The 24157-nt window shown below is 47.1% G+C and overlaps 1 protein-coding gene across 4 annotated transcripts in view; it reads right to left on the bottom strand.

Moving 5' to 3' along the window:
• Nucleotides 1–11473: 11473 nt before the first annotated feature.
• AGAP1 (ArfGAP with GTPase domain, ankyrin repeat and PH domain 1) overlaps nt 11474–24157 on the bottom strand; it is a 395766-nt gene continuing 383082 nt past the window's right edge. For all 4 annotated transcript variants that reach the window (XM_087731869.1, XM_087731868.1, XM_087731867.1 and 1 more), the window contains 2 exons: nt 20533–20788; nt 11474–20043 (listed from right to left, as the gene is read on the bottom strand). In XM_087731869.1, coding sequence (XP_087587995.1) covers nt 19840–20043; nt 20533–20788 — 460 coding nt within the window. In that variant the 3' untranslated portion in view covers nt 11474–19839. The remainder of the gene's footprint in view (nt 20044–20532; nt 20789–24157) is intronic.

The following is a 24157-nucleotide window of genomic DNA, read 5'->3' as shown; positions in this document are numbered from 1 at the left end:
CCGCCGCCAACTGCCCGCTCTTTTGGCTCGTTAAAAAAAAATATTATTAATAATAATTTTTGGTTTCGTTTCTGCGCGGGAGGGAGCGGGGAGCCGGGACACGCGTGGGGCGGCCCCGCCCGCCCCCCTCTCGGGCTTCCCAGCGCTGCTCCTCTTCGGAGCGCCTTTTTTTATTTTATTTTATTTTTTTTAATTTTCATTTATTTTGGTTTGCTTTTAGTGCAAAGGGGATGCTGCTTGGAAAGCACAGCAAGCCGGAGCCGGCTCGGGCGAGCGGCAGCCCGGCTGTACCCCCACCACGGGGGGGGTATTTTAGGGAGGAGCAGCTGCTCCTCACCCCTGTCCCCCCCGGGGCAGCCCTCCCTCTCCAAGCCAGCATCTGCCCGAGGCGCAGGAAAGTTATTTGCTCCGTGGGTTGGGGGTCCCCCCTTGCCCCCACCCCCAGGAGCGGGGCTTTGGGGCTGGAGGGGGGAGCCCCGGGCCGGGGCCGGAGGAGAAGGAGATAAACAAGCGAGGGGGTTGATAGCTGTCATCATCACCATCATCATGGCTTTCATTTGGCTGCCTAATGAGTCAGATCACAGGCAGAGAGAAAAATTGTCAATCGCCCAGGCTCTAATGAATTTTTTTGCAAATTGTAATCAAGCCAGGCCGTCTCAGCTCGCTGATTAATGAGACCCAGGAGGCCCGGCCAGCACCTCAGCTTTTTATTCCATCCCGTCCTCCCTGCACTAAATTAACAGCAACTTGTCTGAGCTTCAAATTAACTCCCAATGATTAATTCTGATGGGGGGGTCTGAAGAATAGCTCGTCCTAATAGGCACTGGCCTCTGATGCTGTTTGAAATTAATACACTTCCCCTTTGGCTGCCGGCTTTAATCCAAGGTTGGGTTTTGACATCACTATATTTGTTGTTACAATAAATTCCTCTTACATCTGCAGATCAAATAATTGCACTGCTTGGGGAGCACAGCAGAAATGCCGGCCCAATTCGCAGCAGCCCAAAGTCGGAAGGGAAGGAAAGCTGCCCGCTCCTCTCCACCTCACCTCCAGCCTGCCTTAGGAAACCCCCTTTTTATAGATATATTTTTTTTTTTTTTTAAGCTCCCAGCCACCACCATTCTGCAGCACTGGGATGCGGCGGCTGGAGGAGGCCACCCCTCTCTGGTGGGGCGAGGGACGTGCTGCCTCGCTCTTAAATAAGACATCACAGCTTTTAACACCCCCCCCCCCTTACCCCTTCGCCGCAGCAACCCGGCAAACTCACCGTGTGCCAGGGCTGCCGCAGAGACCAGACAAACTCAGCACATGCCAGGGCAGGTCGGGCTGGGGGTGGCAGGGGGACTCCAGCTGCATCCCCCACTTCCTCGGAGGGGGCAGCTCTGCCTTCCGCCTTGTTTCTGTTTGTATTGACTTAATTGGTTTAATTATTTCAGCTGGGACTGGCCAGGCTCGGCTTTGTGCCTTTTACCTGCCCCTCCTGCCCTCGGGGATGTGGCTGCCCCGCCGACAAGGACCCCTTTGTGCCCAGGCTGGGGGTGTCGGACCCCCCCGTCTATTGGGGTTATCCCCCGTGATGGCAGGGGCCTCCGCATGAAGCATCCCCCAGAGCAGTGCCGACCCCAATATCTGGAGAGATGGGTGAGGGGGTCCGTACGTCTGCTAAAAATAATCCCCCCAAGGACTGAGCATCTCCCCCATCCCCAAAAGGGTGCATGTTATTCCCTGCAAGAGACTCTGGGCTCACTGTCCTCCAGGATTGGGCCCCCCCGCGCGCTTCCATGGGGCTGTATCAATCTTCATCCGCGAGGAGAGCGATGAGGCCGGTAAGCAGCCGCCAATGCAAATTCCTGCCGTCACCGTCATAAAGCACCCGGCACCCTGACACACAAAAGCAACACCATATGTACGAAGACAACCTGTATGAATTATAAATTGCATCATAAAAATTGATTGCCTATCCCAACCCTTCAGAAACACACATGGGGGGGGAACCCACCCTGCGCCCCAAACCGGCCAAGCCACAGCAGGAGGGGATGCTCTGCCGAGCCACCCCCCATCCCTCGTGGGGCCGAGGTCCCTTCCCGTCCCCCTCCCCGCCGCCATGGGATGCTCACCCGCCCCTTGCTTGCTCTTTTCTCCCTCCCGCTACCCCTGGCCCATAGAGAGCCTTAATCTATTTATTTCAAGCCACTTCATCCTCTCTCCCGCTTTTGTCCCAGCCCCAGCCTCTGGCTTTGTGGCAGGACTGCTGAGGTTTTAAAAGCCCCTTCCCCTATAGTTTGAGGTCTCCTTGGCTGCCTGAATTACAATGGCTAAAACAGGATTACACTGACCTGATCCTATTAAACTCGCCAATCGATCTGTGCCGCCCTCCCTCCAGCTTGGCAAACTTACTTGCCCAACTTTCCCCAGGGCTCAGCCTAAGAGGATAAGCAAAAGGCTGCCTTTCCAAGCAGGCCTGATAGAGGAAGGCGGGATAGAGGCTATTTTTTTTTCAGAGCCACGTGGATTTTAAACCTCTGCTTTAGCTTCCAGCATCTTGGCCCCAAAGAAAAAACGCGGTGTTCTCTTGGTCTTGCAGGTGCTCTGACTCCCAGCACTAATGGGAGATAAAGTCATCCAGATAAATCATACAGAAAGGGGTATTTTAGGTATACACAAAACGATTCTCCCTCCCTTTGGAAAGGGCATCCCTGAAGCTGCCTGCTGTGGGGCATGTAGGCTCCTGGTCCTCCTTCTACAAACAACGCAGTGTGGAAAAAACCCCCGGGAATAAACAGCCTCAGCCCCTTGCTGCGATGCCAAGTGTGCCGGACCACAGCCTGAGCGAGGGCTGCCCACGCTCGAGGTGCCTGCGAGCCACTGTGGTACCCGCCAGGGCTGGCACCCCCGATGCAGCCACGCGAGCATCTCCCTGCTGATGCCCGATATCCCTCTGCGCCCAGGGGACCACCTCGCCCGTGCAGGCAGGGCTGGCCCAGCAACGAGTCCTTTCTCCTTTTCATTTATAAAAGGAGCAGAGGAAGAGGAGCACAGGCCCAGCTTAATGACGTTTTCCTCGTCAGCGGGTAAACGGACCTCGAATCGGCAGCGTTATCCGCTGCCAGGGGATGCTCTGCATCGCCTCGGTGCTAGGGCACGCCACCATCTGCGGAGGAACGGGAGCCTGGAATTAATCCCCTGCCATCCCCTGGGAAAATAATTACAAGGCAGGGGAATAATCTAAAAATGGCAGTAAAATATGGGGTGTTTACACTGACCTGCCAGGATGACTGAATTAGTGGCAAGGGGCCTGAATTAGTGGCAAAGGGCCTATCGCTGACTCCGGGGGAGCAGTTTTAATGCTCAAATCCTATTAATTAACAGAGTGAAAGACAAACTGGGGACTCCCATTTATAATTTTCTAGGAGCGTGTTATCAACAGCGTGGAGCTGGAGCTCACAGGCAACACGTGTTGCCAAAAGCCTGAAGCTCTTCCCTCTTCACAACCCTAAGCTACCGTAAAGGGTATCAATACCCCAAAACTGGCCTCCCAAAAAGGGGCATGGGCAGTGATTTTTGTTTTTTTTCTGAAGGTAACTTATCCTGATGCTATCTGGGGTGACAAAAACTGCATCTGCCCGAGACAAAATAAAAATCTTTGCTGTTTTCCTTCTGCTTGCGGTCCTGTTCAAGATGTCCATTCTTGCTGCAAAAGCATCTGAACTCAAAAATGATGTGGGAAAACGTGGGTATGGCCCCCAAAACCCCTTTGAGAGATGTCTGCCTCCCTTGCTGGCATTCCCAGAACAGCCAAAAGAAGCCACAGGCGTGGTTATACAAATTAAGTAACTGCTTTTTTTGTTGGCAACCCTGGCTCAAAGCAAACCAGTTGACTTCTTTGGGCAATGGCGATTTCTTACCCAAAGCCCTCTTGTGCACATCCCTGAAGCATCCTCAGGGCATGTCCCGTCACCCCAAATTTGGTGTCTGGGCATAATGCACCCTGTGAAATACACAGGCCCCCCCAAACCTCTACATTAAAATTATCAGGTCACTCTCCTGCCAAATTTCAAGGCCCTGCACCAAAGCTGGAAGGCACCTAAGAGTTTTTAAGTAGCAATAACTGTTTTGTTTTTTTCTCCACTGCTTGAAAAAAAAAAAGAAAGCATCTTTTCCTTAGTGTTTTTTGCCCAAAACATCAAGAGGATGTGGGTTGAAATTCTGTCTCTCCCCCCTCCCCCAAACACCAAGACAGACCCCCTGTGTGCAGCAACATACCCCAAATAATTAAAACACTGTGCAGCCCCAATGGCAAGGACCAGTGCAAAAAGTTACCCAGTCCAACTGGCACCAGTAACTGCAGCTTTCTGGTCCCATCCCCCCCCATTTCTTTCATCTCTTTGTACGGAGAGGATGGATGATAGCAAAGACCTTCTGCAAACCATCGCCTCTTGTAGATATGCCATCGAGCGCCGAACATATACAAATAGCCTGTTCATTGCTAAGAAGTCACTTGGGCTTTTATGAACATCATTATGGCTGTGGTCTAATAGTATCTATCAAAAACATTGCCTTTCTGAATTAGGGTAATGGTCATTTTTAAGACACATACCTGTATTTTTTTTTTAAACAGATGCTCGACTCCTAAGCCCACGACTGCTATTTCTCCCCCTCCCCAATTATTTTCATATTTCCCCATTTCCAAAGCGGCAATAAGTTCCTGCGAAAGAAGGGTAATAGGAAGTCTCTCTCTAAGAGAAATTGTTAATTTGGGATTTATAAAGGACTTTCCTTAATGAATAATAGTTGAGATCGATCTGTCTTCCTGCCTCATTCTGCAAAGTAACATTTGTAAAGTAAGGTGATCCCAATTACTCCCTCTAATAACCCTCTCCAGCAAGAGATTTCAGAGCCACAGCCATGAAACCCGCCTGCCTGCCTCTACTCCCCTGGCGCCATGAGCATCGCCTGCATCGGGGCTTTCTGGCCTCATCCAGCTCATCATCCTCCTTCTCCCTGCCTGGCAGGGATGGGCTCCATCACCTGAAAACCCCGGGGTGGGGTGCACTGCAGCACCCCTGAGAAGGATGCTCCTTCCGGATCCTCCCCAGTCCCGCCAGCCATCATCACTGGCTACATTTGGGAGGTCCCACGCTGGAATTGTCACCCCTTTTCACCAGGGTGCCAGGGTCCAGAGGGGGTCCGTGGCCCCTTGAAGTGTCTGGTGCTCTGACAGCCACCACCTCCTGGCTTATCAGAGAGAGGAGACTGAGAAATGACTGGATTATTGTCCATAAGTGCCTTCATGGGGAGAAACTACTGGCACTGAGGGGCTCTTGAATCAACAGGACAGCAGCATGAGAATCAATGTCAGCAGCTCAAGCCAGACAGACTGAAAGTAGAAGTAAGGTGCATTTTTCCCTTCTTTTTTTTTTTTCTTAAAATGTGGAGGACCATTAAAGATCACAGCCAACTAAGAAGGCGTGGGGGGGTCTCTCCAGCCCTCGGGGTCTTCAGCTCAGGGCTGGATGCCTTCGGGGAAGAGATGCTTTAGCCAAGTGAGGATTTTTGCCGTAGCAAGTGCCTTCTCCAGCTGTTTTGCCATGTCTCCTCTTTCATCCCGCCTCCTTTCCCTTTGGTTCCTGTCTACGGCAGGGAATGAAGGTGTGGAAATCCCATTCCCTTCCTTCCTTTGCTTGGTGCCACCCCACATGCATGTCCCCATCCCACATCCAGAGACTGGCAGGACTTCTGGAGGGACAAGAGCTGAGGGAAGGGACCTTTTCACCATGCTCTAATTATGGCTCCCCAACACTCGGGAGGGAGGCAGGCTCTGCCACAGCACCAGCGCTCCCCTTTCTCCTTGCCTCTGCTCAAGAGACATCATGCATCAGCCCAGAGATGCTCCAGCAAACCCATGGAACACTAATGCCATTTTCCTGGTGATTCCAGGGGAAAAGAAAAATCCAGAAAAATTCCCCTTCATTTTTTTTTTTAAAGCAAAATAAAATTCTCTTTTATATCACCTTTGTGCAGCTGGAAGGAACTAAGAAGCACAAGTTGTAAGAGGCTTGCTCTAGGTCACCTTCAAAAGAGGTGACCCACGGACGACACTGCCTTTGGATGCCTTGTCCCTGCCACAAGGACTATTTTGGGTGTTACGCTGCCAGCTTGCAAAGGGCAGAAAATACCCCTTCTCAATCCTTGCCTGCAAGCATCATCCTCCCAGTGAGCCAGAGCTGGTTCGAGCTGGGCACGGTGCTTGGACCATCCCTCACCCTGGGGGGAGGGGATGCTGCGGGTACCACCCTCCCCGCATCCGAGCTCAGGCGCTCGCCAGGCAAATTTTACCAGCTCCGAGTGCTGGAAAGGGTGAAATCCTGATATATTTGTTCACCTGGCACAAACCTTAGCGCTGCCAGTATTAACTGGCCAGGCCGATTAGTGGCAGCCATCAGCCAATAAATAAATTGGAACCATCTCCAGACCTGATTAGCTTGCTAATTAAGCTCAGTTACAGGGAAATCTGCAGTCAATCAGCCCGGCCATTACCAGTTGGATCTGCAAAGCGGGAGATGTAGATGCTGCATCTCTGGTGGGGAGGAGGAGGAGGGAAGCGTGCTGGGGGTGGGAAGGAAGGTTGTACTGAAATCCGCTTTCCTCAGCAGCAATCGGAGATGCTCATCCGTCTGGGGCAATTCCCGGCAGCCTTTGGTGTCCCCATGCTCACCTGGGCTCCTGCCCTGATGCTGTCGGGGGGGATTGCCCCGTTCTGCTTCAGTCACCAACCTGCTTGGCAGCCCAATCCCTTTCCAGTCCACAAACTCCTGGAAACTGCAGAATGCCTCCAAAGACAGCCCATTCGGAAGGGTAAACACAGGGCTGGGAGGCATATTTTTTTTTGGCTGGGTCAGGCTGCTTCCCCCCCTTTCCCACAGCGATGTACAGCTCTGACACCTCACTCCGAGTCCCAGCTCTTCCCTCCTGCACCCAGCCGGCACTTTGGGGACCTGCACCAAAATGCTGATGGACATCTTCATCTCGGCACAGAAGCCAAGGGGTCTCAGTGGTTTCTTCTTGCCTGCGAAGTAGATGCAAGCCCTCTTGCACAGCCCAAAGCAGAGGTAGGATTTCAAGACACATACCCATTCGTTGCTGTCAGCATTGCAGAAGAAGGTGTTTTGGCGTTCGGGGACCCCCATCTTGGTAGCTGCCAATGGGCATCAGGCATTTGCTTGTCTCTCTACCGCATCCTTCCTCCGCCTCTGGCAACTTGAGGCTGGTTGGGATCCCAGCCCTCGCTTCATTAGATGAAAATACCTGTCCTCTGATTTCCGCTAATCCTCCAAAACGACGTGAATTGTTTGCTCGCGTGCCAAAATGACAATAAATGATTATTTTCTACTGCAAAAGGCGATCAGGAGATTCTCTTCAACTGAGCAACAAGCAGCCCTCGGTGTCAGCAGCACCGATGCTGAGCCATTTCTTAAAAGGCTTGAGCAAACCCCAGGCACGTTACATTCCCTAGGAGCCCAATGTTAATTCTCCGAGCAATGGGAAAGCCCTGCAGATGGCTTTACAGCTCCACATCCCTTCATCACTCCTGCCCCGTGGCACAGCATCACCTTTTTTCTTCCGCCACTTTAGCTCTTCTCATCCTCTCTTTGGCAAACGCAAGGAGTCTCCCTGGCTTAAAAACAAACAGATCTGGAAGTCGGGGAATGGACATCAGTGGGGGCAGAATGCAAATAAATAAGTGCTAATTGCTGGCAGTGGCACTGTGAGTCGAATGCAGTTATTGTGACCGCATTTATTGGCCAATTAAGGACTTTACTGGACGTTAGGCGAGATAAATGACTGCCTGGTGGGTTTCCCAGTCCTGCTGTCCGTTCGTGGCTTTCCTACTGCACATTTAGTTGTTTCACCAGGAGTAGCTGCGTTTCCCTAATGTGCCCTCCCAGTAACTCTTGCAGTCCGTGCTCTCTCTTTATGGTTGGACTCAATGATCTTAAAGGTCTTTTCCAACCTAAATGATTCTATGATTCTGTCGTTCTCCGAAGTCATGTTCTGGGCATCACTTGGGTGGGAATTGCAATGCTACAGGAATACTTCACTGGGGAAACACCACATTGCCTGCTTCTCCCTGCAAGCATCACCTGCCTCAGATCCATCCTAGAAATAGAGAAAAAAAGGCAAAAAGATCAGATCAAAGGCAGGTGATGCTGGGCTCAGAAGAGCTTTGTGTGGGCTATGCTGCTCCCCAGCCTGGATTTCTGCTGGGTTTTCTGCAGTGAAGTTTCTGAGCAGCATCTCTGGATACCACTTCCACCTGCTGCCACCAAGTCATTGAGCAACTCAGCATGAGTGAGATGTGCTGCCCCTGGGAAGGGCCCTCAGAAGATAAATTGGGCCAAGTCACTGCGAACCAGAGGGTCCCGCTGCCACCCTCCCTCCCCAGGGTAGTGCCAAGGGAGGAGGGGAGGATGATGGTAGTGGTTCTTCACCACCATTGTGGTTCAGCTGAGGAACTCCTTGATGCGGGATGCGGTGGATGCTCAAAGCTTTCAAGAGATTCAGGACATCAGCCAAACTGATGGAAGAGAAATCCACTGAGGATTACTAAACTCACCAAAAACAGGTGGCTCAGGAAGACCCTGAACTGTGAACAGTTACAGTCTGGGGAAATACATAGCAAAAGCCCCATATAATCTGATTTTGCACTCCCCTCCTGCATTGGATTTTAGCCACAGGTGGAGAAAAAGTGTTGGTGCAGGTGAATCTTTGACCTGGCTCTTTAAGGCTACTCTTACCTGGTATTCATGAAGCATAAAATGTTTTCTTTTGTTTTTCTATGAAAAACAGCTGAGTTTGGGTAAGCTTGGCTCTTTTCTGGAAAACAAAGCTGTTTACCAGGGGGGATCAGCCCCATCCTACCATCACATTGCATGTGGTCACTGTGTGTGCTGTCTTCAGTCGTCTCGTCCCATCACTCCTTTCATACCAGTTTGGATTTGTGTTAAAGAACAAATTGGAAACAGCAAAACTGCCAAGAGAGTGATTTTGAACGAGGGCTAAAAGCATGCGGTACCTATGGAGCAAGCGTCTTCTGGGCTCTGGAGCAGGTTTCTTGGGCTGGTGCTCCCAGCATCCATCAAAGCTAATCCTTTGTAGGCAAGGCTGGAAACAGAGCAAGGCCTTACAGCAGAGCAACAGTCTAGTTTTGCAGTAATTGCTTTTTTCTTAAAAAAAAAAAAAAAAAAAAAAAAAAAAGGGGGGGGGGTTTCCCCCTGCTCCCATTATGGGAAGCAATAGTTTTCCTTCAAAATCTCTTTCTGACCCCTGTTGCTTTGCAGTAGGATATTTTCTTTTATTCCTAGGCTTCTGTCAATGCCACCAGCTGAGAGCGCTTCAGGGGTACATGGGGGTGGACTCGGGGTAGGTGAGAAATGCAGGAATGAAAGACATCCTTAAATCTGCTCCACCATCCCTGGCACCAGGATCTTCCAGGAGAAGCCAGATCTTAGGAAGGCTGGTAGAGAGAGAGAGAGCAGCCAGCCATGTCCATCACAAAATCAAACCCCATACCCCTTTAGGGGGGCAAAGGAGGGGAGGGACAGATGATTCCTAAAAAAAGCACTCCTATAGCTTTACACCCAGGAGGAATCCAAAACAAGTTCTCCCAGATTCAAAGTTCACATTTCAAATCCAGAAGGGGACAACACAAAGCACCCACCTCCTGCTTCAGTGCTGGCTGGATGTGTGATGGGGTTAAAAAGGGTGGGAAAACCTTGCAAGAACAAAGGACACAGCTGCTGCACAACAAAATGGTGATGTAAACCCTCAAAAAAGAAAATAATCCATAAGCAGTCCTACGGTTTTACATACCTCACAGTGCTTCTACAGCCTCCCTGGGGCATTTGGAGGATTGAAGGGCAGAAAAGGAAACAGAAAACCTCCCCCAACCCCCCTCAAAATCCCCAGACAGGACAGAACCAATGGCTCCCTGCAGGTGGGAGACCTGATGGGATGGGCAATAACCTGACGAAGGAACAAATTTAGGCCAAGCCACAAGCAGACATAAAAGACAAAACCAGACAACCCCAATCCCATACTGTGGGCAGTCCCGTTCAGTCTGTGAAGACGCAAGCTCACCTTCCCAATCTTGGTCAGATCTTCTTTTGAGCAAAATCGTGCTGCAGCGAGGTCTCTGGTCCAGTGGTGCATTGGAGAGGCCATCCATCTTGGTATCGGTTTTGACTGTGCTGCCCTTTGGTATCGGCCCATGAATGGTGTTGAGTGCAAGACCAAGAAAAGAGACATCCCCAACCCGCTGCTTCTCTACTGCTTATCTATAGCTATCATACCCCTCCTCTTTGTGTCTCTTTTTGGGGGAAATTCCCCACTTTTTCCACCTCCTCATAGGTCTACTCATGTCTGAATATCCCTAATTTCTCTGAGGTAGGACAAGCATAGATGGCCAAACCGTAGCATTGGTTGTCTTGCTCCACGGTGCCCTTATGGATCTTAAAATCTTACATTTCTTTCTTCATCCCAGGGCACGTTAAGTCATCTCCTTTTATTTCCCCCATTAATGCACGTTTACTGAATTTTATCTTCTATTCTCTATGTACCCACCTTGATACCACACAGTTCTCTTGGCTTTATGTAGTTTTCCACAGCCACCGATATCACTAACAGTATCGACAGCCCATCAAGACATACTGGTCCTGGCAGGGACCCTTCTGCATGTGGCTAGTTACCAGGCTGCTCAGGTGAAAACCCATCGCCTCTTGCTTCCCTCTCCATCCCTTCTCTCAACCTCCTGCATCATGTAAATATTTTGTCTTCTCCTTGGGCCTACTTAGATTCCTGATTTCTTCTCGTGATGTACTTGGGCCGAGACCTTTAAAAATGTAAATAAATGACAATCAGTTGCCCATTGTTCAGGGCTTTAAATGACTTGTTCAGGGAAGCCTAATAGAGAGCCACGATCTTCCTTCAAAGAAGTGATTAGACTATACCATATCATGACCTTAAAGATGTTTTATTATTCTTATTTTAAATGATCATTTCAACCAATTTAGCAGATACAGATGTAACCGTTACTGGCCTAATTCCTTGGATCTCCTCCAGAGACTCTTAAAGCCTAGGTGCAACATTTACTACTCTCTCTTCCTCGGGGAGAATAACTGTTTTTAATGAAAGCTCGCATATTTTTGCTGGGAGATCTGTCATTCAGTTCATAAGCACTTTCAGAACTCTTAGATATACACCATTACGGTCCGGTTGACTTATTGCTTTTTAATTTATCAATTTGCACCATTACCGGCTCTTCTGACATCCCAGGTCTCAGATAATACTTCATCTTTATTACTGGCAAAGAGTGACAGTATCTCATCATTAATATGAGAAGAAAGTGGGGCCAGGGCAGGTGTATCTCAATAACACAGCAATGAAGACTCAAGCAAAGAAGCAAGCTGCGACGAACAAGTTTTCTTGTCTTTATTAGAAAGAGACCTATACAATATAGCAGCCTCTCTCTGCAGCACTTTACAACTTTTTTTCCTTTTTTATTATTATTTTTTTAATTATTCAGAATACTGTACAGCTGACACAAAAATCTCAATGCGGAGAGAGAGGAAAGGGAAACATAATACAAACTGGCATACTTAATCAAACCAAAATCATATGAAACAACAAGCAAAGTGAAATGTTTGTCAATCGGTTTAATTACAGTACAAACAATATAAATAAAGCATCATTGAGTCATTGTAAAACAAACTTGCTGAATGAGGTAATATAAAAACAACAAAAGACGTATTTTTTTTTTAATAATTTCCACACTGTCTTGTCATCATTTATACATTACTATTTACAGGAACAGAAAAAAAAAAACAAACCCAAAGCTTGCTCTAAAGCCTGCCACGTGCTAGGTATCTTCTGCCTCTACCCCAAGCAGAGGTCTCAGGTGTCCCTGCTCACCTGGGCTCCCTTTCTCCTCATCCCAACCAGAAAGACAAACATCACAAAGCAGAAAAACTGAAAGACTTGGGGGCTAAACACAGCCAAACATAAAATCTAGCCTTTGCACGCGGTCACAGGTTATTAAGGAATAAAGAGGAAAAAAACAGCGTATGCATCCGCTTCCCAAGCAGTGCCAATGGTGCTTCCCAAAATAAAGGTGCCGGCTAGATTGAACCTCAAATCACAACCTCGCTGAAACCAGGGGCCAAACTCCAACTTCAGAGAGGTCAAGAGACAGCCCATCCGTGCCCAGCTCTGCCACCTTGAAGCTGTTTTGCCTCAGACTTGGGCAAAGCATTCGGGACACACTCAAACCCTGCTGAAGTCCAGAGGTTTAAGGCAGCAGGAGCTGCAGAATCAGGCCCCCGGCAATTCCATACCAGAGTCCAAAGGCAATAGTTAGACAAAACAAGTCCCTGGTGTTTTAAAAGACACTCCCTCTCCCAAATACCCCTTCAGCTTGTGCACCCACCTACGCAAGCCATCTGCAAGTGGAAGATGCTCTTGACATTGAAATAGTAAAAGAGAGCTGGGCCAAATGCATGTGGTCCCCCGGAAACTTGGTATTTCCACGGAGCAAGGCGCAAGAAGGGAAATGAAAGATCCTCCCATCATTGCTGCACACCCAGACATGTTTCTGACCATACCTTGCCTAGCTCCAGCAAACATCCTTCTCGCTCTGCCAGACTTGCCCTCTTCCTATTGATTTCCCCTGGTAGGACTATAAACCGAAAGCAGGGGTAGAAATGGTGTGAGCAACGCTTAGGCAAGTTTTCCTGGACTACTTGGTACACGCAAAGCCTCAGCACTTTAGCTGAGGTTTGTGGCTACCTCACAGCAAAATTTTGGGGCCAAAGGTTAATGGCCAGGAACACGTGAAGGGAGGGATGAGGAGCTGCTCTTGGGGAAGGACCCACTTGGAGAATGCTCTTCAGAAACATCTCACCGCCATCACCCCCAACAGCCCCACAGGACCCAAAGCATTGCTGAATCAGCTACAGGAGGTAGCAGATTCCCGCTGGTCCCACACTTAAATTCATCCAGTAAGCTGAGTCTCAAGCAAGTTCATATAAAAGAAAGGGCCTCTGAGCAGCAAGTCCTTTGTCCTTTTCACCTTCGGAATCTCCTTTCCTGGTGTTTCCCATGATAACACCCCCAGGGCTGGCGAGCTGGGATTTCTTCTCTCAAGCAAGGGGGCTACTTCAGTCCTGGTGGCCAAGTTAAAGGTTTTCTCAAGCTGAGTGTTGCTGTCTGAAGGAGCGGGATTTTTCTGAATACCTCTGAGGCAGGCATCTGTGCGAGTCCTGAGCGTCTGATAGCTCGCAAGAGCCGCAGTAAGCCTGTACCTTGTATTCCTGCATCTCTCCATCCCTCAAGCAGGTGTCCCCCATCCTGTGCCTGCCTCCTGCACTCTTGGAAATGGCTGGTCTTACTCAAGCTGGGAAACTTGCCCGTTTAGAAACATCTAACTGAAAACCTGGCTCTAACTATTGATTTTGATTAATGTGTAAATGTGCACACATAGATTTCCACAATCGCTAAGAGCAGTATGTAGAGCATATATGCATATATAAGCACACATACGCACATCAAATGCAAAGCGTGTGTAGTTAGTGACCTCCATGTGATACACTGCCTTTACCTTAGGACTCAAACCACCTTGACTGCCACTTCATCCACCAATTCAACTCAATCCCCAAACCTGGGAACTAGTTGCCAAATAACCACCACCTTCGGTACCAAAACCCTTCCTTGGTCCTGCATGAGCTTAGCGTTTGCCTTCAGCACAGATCAGACCCTACCAAGTTGTCTGCTGTGAGGCGTGTTACTCCATGTACCTTGTCATTGAAGAGAACCAGGAAAGTGTTTTCAGCTACTTAAGTTCTCAGAAAGAAAAAAAACACTGATCGGTTCTGGAAAACGGGGCATACACAAAAGAGCTGATGGTGCATTCACTGTCAGCAAGCAACATGGTCATCCCAAATGCATGCCATTAGACCTCTGTAAGCATCACCTTCCCACCCCCCACCCCCCCCGCCCCTTCACGTTTTGTACATAACACACAGGTAAAAATTACTAGCTCTGAAGCACTGCAAAATAGTCAATCCTTAGTACTGGAAGCTAAACACACATCCAGAAAGTTCATGGCCAAAAGAAAGCTGAAGCTCTGCATGTCAACAGAACTGACTGCTACGGCTTCAGTATGCCACAGGGATTTGGGAGATACATGGACATACAGAGATGAAGAGGCTAAAACTGCTGAAATGCACAAAGACATTTTTATCTCATCTGCCCACAAACAAAAGTCCCCCCAAACATTCAGGGAACAATAGTAAACGATGGGAGTTAATTCACCCACATATTGCTGTCACCTGAAATGAAACACAGAGGCCAAGATGACCAGAAGCATGCCTAGTGATTTGGGGCTTAAGATGGCTCTAAAAAAACCCAAAACAAACAACCTTTTATTTTCAGAAATCGCAATCCTCCTCTCAAAACATGAGCTATTCATAGCTCCTGAAAATCTTGGTCAAAACCCTTTGAACCTCCCTTTAAAACGTGAGACAGATTCAGTCAACTCAAGGTAAACTGAGTTTGAGATGAGACCACCCAATATTTACTTTAAAAACTGGCCCACGCTAAACAACAGAAGAAAACCTAGAATATCGTAATACAACAAATCTACCTACCTACAGCTTTGGATATTTTGCTCTATTACTTCTATATTTTTTCAAACAGGAGAGTATTCTCTAATAAATCCATTCAAACCAACCTTCTTCTTGTAGCTTAGAATTTAAGAAATCAAAACTCATTGCAGAACCTTTTAATTTGGGATAGTTTAGTGTTTTTCTACCTTGAAAAGAAATTTAATTTGGAGCATTTTTTTTTCTGCTATGCAGCAAACACAAGAACATCCAAAACCAGTTTTCTACGCAATAAATTTTACCCACAAATCACCAAGAATGAAGGAGATCTTGAACTGAGGATCCAAGACTAATAGCCCGAGATCCCATGTATGCATTGCTGTAGCAGCCACCGGAGGGGAAATGAAGATGCTTGACGATGAGATGGGAATGGGCAAGTTGCCTTCTATCCAGCCAAGCTGCCCCAAGGTTGGTCCCCAACGCTGTCCTTCTTTACCTTGAGTCCCTCCAGCCACAATGACCATTTGTTCCCTGTTAAGGTGCAAACGCGGCTCCCCGAGACGTTTGGAAAGGGCCCCTTCGGAACCCCCTTGTGAAATCTGTGCTTGTCTCCACTATTACTACTTTATACTAGAAACTACAAATTACTTCATTTTTCCTGATCTCCATACAAATATAAAAGATGAAGCTATCCAAACCCCATATAATCTAATTATACTACATTACAGTGCTGGAGATAATTTCTGATCCCCTATCTGCATTTCTACCTCTATTCCTCTCCCCACGTTACTCAGCTTCCTCTGGCCAGGGGAAATCTCCAAGTGCAGCTAAAGCTTTTTTGCACTAACACACATAAGTTAAGGAAACAGGGAGAAGACAGTAAATTAAACAATATTAATGTTTACACAGTTATTATACACTATGCCCAAATGCTTAAAAATCCTCTCTACCTTCCTGGAGCTCACCTGGCTTTTGAGCAGCACCTAGTCCAGAATATACCAAGGTTCTCCAAAAATAGCTTTTCTTCTGCCCACTTTTAGCATCAAAATTGGAAATCTGGTAATGGGAGCCCTTGGCCAAATCTCTGCACTGGCAGGACCCTGAATTTTCCCAAAGTTAGATCTTATTTCTTCATAAATAGTAAGGAGAAGTAAACCCTGCTCAGCTCTGGGAATATCAAGGTTCAGATGCCAGGTATGACATATCCGACTCATCTCTACCATTCAACAGCCATCAGCTTAAAATAAATAAAAGGAAAGTGCTGATGTTAATAGCAAAGGCTGACTTGCTTCTAGTGTTTTAGTAGTCGTGGATAAAGTGCAGAGGAAGGGGGATTTAAAGGTATCTGGGATGATGAAAAGGGTTGAACAGGGGATGCAACAAAACCCACAGCTGCGGACTCCATCTTCGGAGAAAACAGCTTTAGCGAACATATTTCTGCTGGGATTTCTTATTGACTGGATCTCAATTTGTTTTTAATTTGCTCATAACATGCTTAAAGGGTATAAACAGCCTGGGAAGCAGGTTCCATAAAAGCAATGAGAGGGGCTAAACACGATACAAAGAACAGAACATGGACAGGTTAACAGAGTGAAAGCAAGGGGAACGATTCCTGCAGGTTCTCAAAGTGTCAGTATATATTGCCTGTTTCCGCACCTGGACGACTTCAAGAACATCCTTTGCAAAGTGCAAACGCATCCCCTGAAAAGCACGCACAGTCCGGACACCTCAGCTCACAAAGCCAAGCCCCGCCAGGTTCCAGCCACAGAGAACTACCTCCGTCCTTGCTCTCGGCTGTGGTAGAAAGGGGTTCCCTCTCCTCTCTTTCACCATGCAAGAAGGGGATGGAGTCTACCCTGGCCCGACTTCCTTGCCAGATGGCCTGTCCCACTAGCTCAGGAGGTGCCACACAACTTCTCACAGACATCCAACCAAGCCCATCTGAAGGGGGATGCTGTAGCCAACATCCCATGAGGCACAGACCCTTGGTCTGTTCTCCTGTGGCTGGAGCATCACCAGCTGTAGTGCCAGGAAAGGTCTCTCCTCACTTAGAGAGACAGTGCTGGGTGATCTCCCATCTTTTGAAGGGATTGCCGCTGCATGCATGACCAGGTATCCTCCTCACAGACCCCCACGTGTTTGGGGAAGCCATCACATAGTCTACGCCACTTCAACGTAGTTACTGCCAACGCTTACACCTCCCAAGGGAAAACTATGTTTAGGTTAGAAGCAACTGTGCTACTGCTTAATTAAAGTATGAGGTTATTAGTTGGCTAGCCTGGATATATCATTTTTCCTATAATATAGTGGAATTTCCTCTTCTAAAAATATGCTGTGTTTTTTCGATGTTCGCCTTCAGAAAATTTTTATGAAAGGAGTGTATAATTCTACCTGAAATCTGCATGACAGCCTGGTTGCCCTTGTTTCTCAAACATCACTCTCAGCTTTGTAAGAGGAAGGTGGCCCAAAGAGAGCATTAAATTACATACAGAAAACATTTTCCGTTAGGAAAAGAACAGCTCGGAAATGGAACATGCATTGAGAACTTAACGGCGGCAAATCTGCCTACCATGTATTTGAAACATTGGACTTCATTTTCGGATACAAATGCCCTTGATGCTCCCAGGGGAACAGCAGGCAGCTATAGCACCTCTGGGACCACGAGCCGCGATTCCTGAATCCCTGCTGTGTCCCCCCGGTAGGGGTGTAAAGCTCGTGAGCACCAAGACACAGTGGGCTTCACAGCATCCCTTCAGCTGCACATGAGATGGGTTGTCCCGTTGCTGAAGGACCACCCGTCAGTACCAAAGATCAGGGAGCTGCATGGGAATGATGGAGAAATAGCAATTATAACAGACACCACTCCTCAATTTAAAAAATTAAAATTAGAATTATCCCAGTATGAAGACAATCAGCTGTAGCCTTACTCTGATGCAGCCAGCCTAGGCTGGTTGAAGAAAGATTTCCCCCCCCAAATAGTCAAAGGTCTATACAGTAACAAAGTACAAAATGAGAACACCACCAAATAGGAAAAGCTGGTCAATATTCTCGTGCTTCCACCTTGAGGCTTGCTTTTCTTCCACAATTTGATGATTCTACATCAAATTCGTAATTTTCTGACTTTTTTCCCTTAAGATAACCAGATTACATTTTTTCCTTCACATTTTGTCCACATGTAGTTTATTTAGCAATTGCTACGTTCCTTCCATTTGTATGCCAAATGAAACCCAGAGCCCCAAGGAAGAGCACCACTGAAGGCTTGGGAAATACATAGGAGCAGGTAGATTTGCAAATTACTATGCTTTGTGCACCTCACTGCCTTCACATAATTGCTCCTTTGCCATCAAATTCAGTTGAGTTTTCAACTTTCTCCGTGATATACCCTTCCCCCATCTTCGCATTGCCATATGCCACTTAAAGAAATCACTTTTCTGCCTGCCAAAAACCGTACACAGCCTGCTTCCCCATGCCAGAATCCTACTTTGTTGAAAACAGGAGAAGCTGGGATCTGCCTGGTAATACCAAAATAATCAAATCAAGTATTAAAACTTGGAATTCAAATGAACTGTCCAGGCTACTTTCACAAGCCATTTTTCTTCCAGAAAGCAGCCAAGTTGGGAGTCAAGCGCAGCCATGCCCCGCCCGCCGCGGTGAAGGCTATCAATTCTGAACTTAATCAAATCTGATCTTCCCACAGCCAGACTAGGGCTTTTTGTCTTGGCTTGTGAAAGCTTCGTGACTTCTGGAGTAAAATATATTTACAGCACTGAGAAACAGCCTCTTTTTCCTTTCTAAAAGGTCTTGTACGCTTATTTTTCCACACCAAACGTGCCATAATCTCCTTCTGATATGTTCCTCAAAGGCTTGTGATGGAAACAAGAGTTCACTGCTGGGAATATTTTCAATGTACAATGATCTGCAACCCACAGATCCTAACTAGTTGCACATTATTTAGTTCACATCCATTACAGTTTATAAATTAACAGAGATGTCATTTTCTGTACAAAAAAAAAATCAATGCATATTTATGTTTTTTTTATTCAAATAGATTTTACATAGATATAATCTAGAGACACAATACAAAAATCTGTATAAGTTAGGCAATGCATCACAGGAGTGACCAAAAACTCAACACATTTACCTTGGCAAAATGACAGAACCTATTTCTGCTGGCTGAAAAAATATTAGCCTTTAATACGTTTATTAATTTCACTAAATGTACTTGAAATGTTTTTCCTTAGCGGTATTCATTATTCCTTTTTGTGTTTCATAGTTACTCTTATTTATTTTTTCCATTTTGTTTTTACACCAAGGAGACTGCAGTCAAATAACACTCAGCAACTCATTTCCTCTCTTTGGACTGAAAAATTAAACAGATACTAAATTATGACAGTGAATTTAGAAAGGAGGGCTCCAAGGGCTTGAAAGAACATGTCTGAGATAATATGATGCTTCTAAGAATATTGCAATCACATCCAAGCAATCACCGAAGCGTGCCATGTAACTACCTCCTCAGCTAATATGCTTTTTTCTCCGTGATGACTAATCATGTTCTATTAAACAGCGGTAATGCTGGAAGAACTCAACTATACAAGTGTAATGAAGCCAGTATTCTCCCCGGACAGATTAGCTACAACTGATTTGACACATACCATCATAGGAGCTTCAAACCTGACAAACTCTGTGCTTGCTTCTGATTTATGCCGTCAAGCTCTTCAGAGAAGAGAATGAAATCCAGGCGTCGCGTTTGGTAGAGGTGAAATGTACTGATGTGCTTAACTGTCAGTTACGGAAAGTCACCATCTCTCCTTCCTTCTCCTCTTGCTCGCCTCTCCCTCCGCCCCTTCCCTCCACGCTCGGGGAGCCTGCGTCCCCCCTGGGGATGACCGCTATCCCATGGTCCCGGTGCCATGTGCAGCGTGTCCTGCTCAACCCACGCGCTCTCGCCCGCTTGTTTCCATCCTTCGAGAGCTGTCACTGAAACAACTGCTTTCTCTGCAGCCCCTTTTGCTCCTTCTCATCCCCTCGCGCTCTCCAGATGCGCCATTTCCGGATAGGACAGGGATGTACCGAAGGGAAAACGGAAAAGGAGAGTTACCAGACTCACAGAGCAGAGCCGTGATGGGGATGGAGGAATATGAGGCTGCGGATGTAATTCAGGTCAGCGAATACACGAGTGAGCTCCTCAGATGATGGTGGGCATCCTTCCGCTGCTGTTGTTCCGGTTGTTGTTCTTCCTGGACAAGTTTGGAGTGGCCATGAGGACAAAGCGCTCGTCAGGGCAGCCGTACTGGAGGAGAACGTCAATGCACTCCTGGCTGGAGGCCTGCCGGGCGTAGGCCAGTGCCGTGTTTCCATGGGCATCGCGTGCCATCACGTCGACGCCATACTACAGAAAGAAGAGATGTGTTGTTGGAAGCTGCGGTGCCAACAGAGCGTTAAAATGAAGGGAGCGACTTGGGACAGATTGGTTTGAATGTAACTGAGGATGGGGAGAGGGAGAAGAGAGCAGGCAGGATACCAGCCTGACAACGTGAGCAGCACTGCGTCACATACGTGAACGTTTCTATGGGGAGAGGCTCATGTGTGGAACAAAATTTGCCACGGTGGTGTTTCAAACAGGTGCTAGGGAAATATCTCCTTCCTCATTTCCTACGCTCTCCTTTACTTTCCGTCAAGTAGCAGCAGACAGGCAGAAATATACTTTTTTATCACATTGCTGCCTTTTGAGAACATGCAATGAGGAACATCTAGACTCGGCACACCAGCAAAGGCTTTGTGGAACCCGCAGAAAGGAGGTTTGGGAGGTCCTGCTGAGGGACATAAGCGAAGCGAAAGCCAACGCAGCCAGCCCCCTCCCAAGACACCAAGTACTTACCCAAATCAAGAGCTGCACTAACACCACGTTTCCTTTCCTGCACGCCAAGTGGAGGGCAGTGCGCCCATCACCGTCTCCGCAGGTCTCATTCACCTCTTCCCGAGTCCCGTGGGCAAGGAGCAGGATGACTGTCCGCAAGTCCTCCTCAGCTGTAGCCCTCAGGAGATGCTGACCCAGAGAAAGCTCCAGGCACTGCAGCGGGGCAAGGAAGAGCTTCTGCTCGTATTTCGCACGTATCCAGCGCTCTTTTTCTTCCCTAGAGAAGCCAAAGGAGACAGGTCACTCTAACCCAACTTCGCTGACTCTAAAATGGTGCAAGTTCAGCTTCAGCTATCATTATGCTAGCAAACAGCAGTTAACCAACACAAAAATTATTCCCCCTTGGCAAGAAAGCCATCATAGAAACAGTTCATCCAAACCTTATCTTCGCAGCGATATTTATGTCACCCATCTCTTCATTACCGAGCGATATTATTGCAATGCCTGAGATCCCTCTTGGTGGATGCCATGCCTACAGGGTCATAAGATCACAACAGCCAAGAGGTCTTAAAAACCCCCAGGCTGCCCTGAGGACTGGCAAGAAGTCAGTGCAAGAGCCCTCACCATCATGAAGATAAAAGACAAAACAGGCAGCCTGGTTCCACATTAAGGTTGTGCTGCAAAACACATTACAGAAAATGCACCAAATTTCTGTATCTAAGACCAGAAGTAACCAAGCGCCTGGGCTTGCATTTCAGACGGGAGAGCAAGCCCTGAAAGACACACACAGCCTTGCTTGCGAAGGGTGCTTTTTCCTTCTACAAGTTGAGCAATGTTTCCAATGCAAAAGGCATATGGATGGTTCCTCTGTTTGTTTTTCCAAAATGCAAACCACTAAAACAATACTTTGAAGCACCATTTCCTCCTGATATGTCAAAGAACTATCAAAAGCCTTCTGGATGCTATTAGGTTACAGGATAACAAGGACTACAAACAGGTCCCTCAACTCTCCATTAAAAAAATTACCATACAATTATATGATCTAAGAGATCTAGCCTTAGACAAAGTCCCATTTAGAGGTACCTCAGGTAATCTGTCCAGTCTGTGAAAACCATATATATCACCTAAGCCAGGCAACTTGTTACCAGTGACAGATTTTCTGCTCTGGAGTACAAAAGGCAAAGCTCTGTTTACGCCTTTCAGCCGTGTTTACACTACTCTCAGTAATCTAGTGTCAGGTTAGCCCTAATCTGTTTTTAAATACTTATGTAAACAGATCCTTCCAACAGCAAATCTGGATTAGTTTTGCATCATTTCCTGGTACATGTGGAGTGACCTTGCTTTGACCTCCCTGGATGCTTTCAGGCACAGCTTCCCAAAGCAGGCGCTTCTCTACCCCACCACAATTTACCTTACAAACAGGTCCAGGGCTTTTTTCAGAGCAAAAGTGCAAACAGAAAATTAACACAAAGAGTGCTTCGTTTAAATCAAACCTTTGAATGACTCCTGCAAGCTAAAAGACACACACAAAAGAAAAAAAACATTTGGGGAGCTGCAAATTACCCTTTGATGGCAGGATCTGATAAACAGAGTATCGTTTCAGGTATTCCAGATGGAGAGGAGGAAGAAAAGGACTTCTGTTACTACTGCATCCTTAACTCATGTTTTTTGTGCTTGTATTTTTTTAAGGTTAAAAAACCAAACCAAAACCAGTGCAACAAGGAGGATAAAATAATATCCATGCAATTATTTACAATAAAATGGGCATTCTTGCAACATTGCAACACTTCTAGGTCCGGTAACCATCTAGTGTATCTTCAAGAATGTTTAGTAAAGCTCTCCTATGTTTTTTAAATATGTCTATGTTTAAATAGAGTCTGCAAATGAATCCCCTCTGTCCCCCAGACCATCTTTTGAGTGATAGTAAGTTTTGGCTCCTGTCAGAGCATCAGTTGCTGTGATCACCATGGCTTGAAGAGAAGTCCCTTTCTGTTTAGAACGCAAGCTGTTTTACACAAGTCTCCCACTTGTAATCACAATTCACCTTAAACCGTAATAGTGAGCTATGGTATGTACCGAAACAGAGGCAATGAGTGCCAAGTTCAGGCGGAGGCTTTCAGAGCTTTAGGCTGCTGGTTTATGAATTCATTGGCACGAATTTCACATTTGCCGTGCATCGCATGGGAGCAAAGGCAATCCTGTTGCTCTTGGAAGGCTGCAAGAGAGCAGGAGAGACACCAACAACCCGATGATGCTCAGGTTTATCCTACTGTCTCAAAAGGCTGGGAAAAGAACAGAAAACCCATTTAAAAATAAATCTAACTCTGAGGAAGGGGAACATGCTGCCACCTGTATTAGTGATGGAGAGGATGCAAATTGTCCTTCCTTAAAGCACTCTCCTGCAGTATGATCAAGTAACCCGTAAATGCTCTGCGTTAACACTGACTGTACGCTCTGGTCAGGATCCATCCCTTCACTGGAGGAAATCTACTGCAGAGCCAGGCAGCAGATAAGGAGACATGGGGTCCCTCAGGAGATGCTCACTGGCGTGCCTGGCCAGAGCAGGTCCCTGCAGCCAGCAGCAGGCTGTGCCACTGGGCTACGCTCGCCTAAAAATTCAACCTTCGCACCTGGTTATTTTACCTCACTTCAGTTTCCCTTTTCAGAAAACCGGCCTAATTTTTCTTGACCATGTAGGCCACCAAAAGACTCATTTCATTAAGGCCAAATTCCACTTTTGGAGTGACATTAAGGGTTGTGGTGGGAAAACAGCGAACATTACAAACAAAAATAAAGGTGTTTTAAAAGCCTCAGACATTTGGGGGCAGCATGTCACTGACATCAGCTATCAAATGAGATTTAGATCATATTCAACTGTACAAACTGGGCACAAGAAATATAGGTTGTTTGTATTTTCTGGCAGAAAACGAAACTTCATCATAGAGGTAGGAGGAAAAGCACACTCGCCCACGCCCCATGGACAGCCAAAATGTAGTGGGACCGTTTTTGAATGAGTATCTAGAAAGCCAACGTCCATGGACATCCTCCCTACATCTCTGGCACAAACCATTTCATTTTGAAGGGAAAGTCCTGGGGACTTTCCTGGAAGACAGCTTCAGCTCCGCCACTCGCATTCATCTTAGAAATCCCGACAACAAGACATAAATACTGTAATTGTTTCTCTGATGCCCCAATTTCACTGCTGGGATCCACAGCTTGTCTTGGTCAAGGTTTCATTTCCCCCAAGGAAGGCCAGTCCAAGAGCAGAGTTGTCAGCAGTAGATCACTTAACCTCATTGCAGTCCCCTGGAGGACCACTGTTCACATCCCCTGTTAGCTAATGAGCTAAAAAATGAATTATTGGAGCGGTCAGCAATAAGCAGGAAGAGGAGGCCCAGTGTTTCATCTCAGCCAGCGCTGACATACCTTTAAATAAATCAGCTGAATAAGAGTATGAGGAAATGTGAGGAAGAGCAACTAATCAGGAGAAAGACACCAAACCAACCCCTAAAAATAAAGGAAACGTACATCAGCTAGTAAATATTTCCCTCATTTTCTTCCCTTAGCTGTAATCCTGATAACTTCCACTCTAAACGACACCCTCAACACCAGAGACTTTCAGTTGTAGTTGTCAAAGCCAAAACAA

This window comes from Nipponia nippon, unplaced genomic scaffold (assembly GCF_047370975.1).
Source record: "Nipponia nippon isolate SJK-2023a ecotype South Korea unplaced genomic scaffold, ASM4737097v1 scaffold_5, whole genome shotgun sequence".
NCBI lineage: Eukaryota > Metazoa > Chordata > Aves > Pelecaniformes > Threskiornithidae > Nipponia > Nipponia nippon.
The sequence above is the reverse complement of the archived record's forward strand: the minus strand, read 5'-3'. Positions and strand labels throughout refer to the sequence as shown.